Source organism: Pinus tabuliformis, chromosome X, assembly GCF_031772625.1.
Source record: "Pinus tabuliformis cultivar Carrire ecotype Pingquan chromosome X, CPIR1, whole genome shotgun sequence".
NCBI lineage: Eukaryota > Viridiplantae > Streptophyta > Pinopsida > Pinales > Pinaceae > Pinus > Pinus tabuliformis.
Genome location: NC_142308.1, coordinates 312,933,903 through 312,936,554, shown reverse-complemented (window position 1 = coordinate 312,936,554; position 2,652 = coordinate 312,933,903). Strand labels below are relative to the sequence as shown.

The following is a 2,652-nucleotide window of genomic DNA, read 5'->3' as shown; positions in this document are numbered from 1 at the left end:
AGATAGAGGAATTAATACATAATATAAAATTAAATGATAATAAAATTTACACTTTAAGAAATTTTAATTCCTTGGATGTTTGATAGATTTAGATTTAAAATAAATTTATATTAAATATTAAACCAAAAACATAAATACATTACAAAAATAAAAATACAAACATCAATATATCTCGATTTGATTCTAAATAAATGTTCAAAATTATTTTTAAAACGTTGTACTGGAAATTTATAACAAAATTAATCTCCAACAAATATTAACAATATAGTTTAACACATATTTCCAACTAGCATTAACATTAACCAATTAAAAAAACTTCAAAATATAAAATAATTAAACCACAACCGTCATTAAAAATAAAAAAAATATAATCCCTTTCCATTGTTGCGAATCAAAATATTTTTAAATTAGCATAGAGGAGCTACTTCAAATAGTTGACTTAGTTGACCTTGTTCTTCTAGGAAACCTTTTTTCAGCAAGAAGAAAACACTGCATTTATATTAAGATGTATAAACCAGTATATTTGTCCAAAAAAACATATTCATATGTGCATCTTCTCTATATAGATCTTGTCCATATAACATGTAACATTCAACTCTATCTCATCAACTTTACTTTAAACAAGAAAGAAATATAGTATTAGAAAAATATCATTGTTGCTCTATTTAAAACATATATATACTTCATCATCTAAATCTACAGTGATCCTTATCCTTCTAGGAAGCCTTATTCTTCTACGATAGACGCCTAAATATTTGTGAAATCAATAATGATTCCAAAATATCAGGTTAAGCCCCGGACATTGCAGGATTACTTCAGAAAATTAGCGTTAAAAACTGTCACCGATAAAGCCTCCAGGAATGATTAACAACAGAGATTCCTCCATCAACAACAAGGTTATGCCCGCTAACATACTTAGCCTCATCGCTCGCCAAATACAGCCCAGCCTCCGCAACATCCTCCACTTTAAGAGTCGGCCCCTTTAAGTTGCCCATACTGTTGCAAAAGCCCTCTATGGTGGCCTTCTCCGTTTCAGAAATAACCGAGGAAGAATCGCCGCCCCTTCTCATCTGCTTCACTGAAAATGGCGTCGCTACACCAGCAGGAGAGACAGCGTTCACCCTGATCCCATATTTCCCCAGCTCTGCTGCACCGTTTTTAGTGAGCCCTATCACTGCGTGTTTGGAGGCCGTGTATGAGTATGGGGCAGATCCTCCTACTATACTTGCAAGGCTGCTGGTTGAGATTATGCAGCCCTTCTTCCTCGGAATCATCACCCGGGCCGCGTGCTTAATGCCCAGCATCACCCCTCTTACGTTTACGTTCATTACTCGATCGTATTGCTCCATGTCGTACTCCTCAACCCTTTGAAACCAAAGGGCATCGTTGATACCGGCGTTGTTATACATGATATCCAGCTGACCGTGTTTCTCCATGGCCAAATCCACCACAGCTTTGACGTCTTCCTCTTTGCTTACATCGCAATGCGCGTAAGTTGCAGAGGGAGAAAGGGATTCTGCAAGTTTTTTGCCGACTTCATCTGCAAGATCTGCAATTATGACTTTGGCTCCGTGCTTTGTGAAGAGCCGAGCAATGGCTTCCCCGATTCCCATGGCTCCTCCTGTTATAATCGCAACCTTACCCTCCAGTCTGCATTCACAGATTATTTGTTCGGAATTAGTTATTCAGTTACTTTTTCCTAAATTAACAACCCTGCTAACACTATAAGAACATATATACAAAATTCAATGATGTATAGCCTGGGTGCTGGGGAGAGTTTAATGATAACCTCCCACCAAGTCTCAGTCGTAGCATGACATGACTTCGATAGTTCGGAAAGTTTATTGATAATTTCCCATTAAAGTTTCAGTCTCATGACATGACTATGTTGTAATATTCTGAAAAATATTATATCTATAGCTATGACGAAAAAGTTATATCTACAGTTTCTATCAGCGGATTTCCTTATTACTGGAAAAAAAAAAACAAATTGCATTCTGAAAATATAAAACTACAAATTTCTTTATCACCCAAAAAAAACACATACACAGAGAATTGCATTCTGAAAATAAAAAACTGCAGATTAAACGTGAATCAATAAATTCAAACAAATATAATAACATAAATTCAGGAAATTGCATTCTGAAACCAAAAAGCTGCAAATTAAAACTGAATCAACATTTCTGATCTACTGTGATTACCGTCTCTCTGATCCATTCGAGCTCAGTTTATTAACACAAGCAGCGATTACATTCACTTCCTCGTTAGACATGGCTGGAAATCTGGCAATCTGATGACGCAGGAAGGAAATTACTCCCAAACACAAATAATAACTCCCAAAGACAAATAATAAATAGAAGAAGAAGCAGACTGTATTGTGTAGAAGCAGGCCCAGCGGGGGCTTCTTAAACCCAGAAGATAACCTTGGGCCTCTCCATAAATAACCAATAAAATGTTTTTTTTGTTTTCCACCGAACATTATCGTAACACCATGCCAAATCTCAGGTATCTCTAACTCAACCACTGAGCCGGTCTCTGGCCAGAAAATTGAACCGGTGACTTTTAATAATAGACATATTTTAATGACTTGGTTTGGACCAATTAAAATAACTCTTTCAGTTTATATATGATTTTTTTGACTTTTAATAATAG

General features: G+C 35.7%; 1 protein-coding gene across 1 annotated transcript; it reads right to left on the bottom strand.

Moving 5' to 3' along the window:
- Positions 1 to 657: 657 nt before the first annotated feature.
- On the bottom strand, positions 658 to 2,425 carry LOC149139672 (zerumbone synthase-like). The gene is made up of 2 exons (XM_089447841.1): positions 2,202 to 2,425; positions 658 to 1,650 (listed from the first exon to the last, which is right to left on the bottom strand). Exons 1-2 carry the CDS (start codon positions 2,270 to 2,272, stop codon positions 840 to 842), a joined length of 882 nt encoding a protein of 293 aa, XP_089303967.1. The 5' UTR covers positions 2,273 to 2,425; the 3' UTR covers positions 658 to 839.
- Between the last annotated feature and the right edge of the window lie 227 nt (positions 2,426 to 2,652).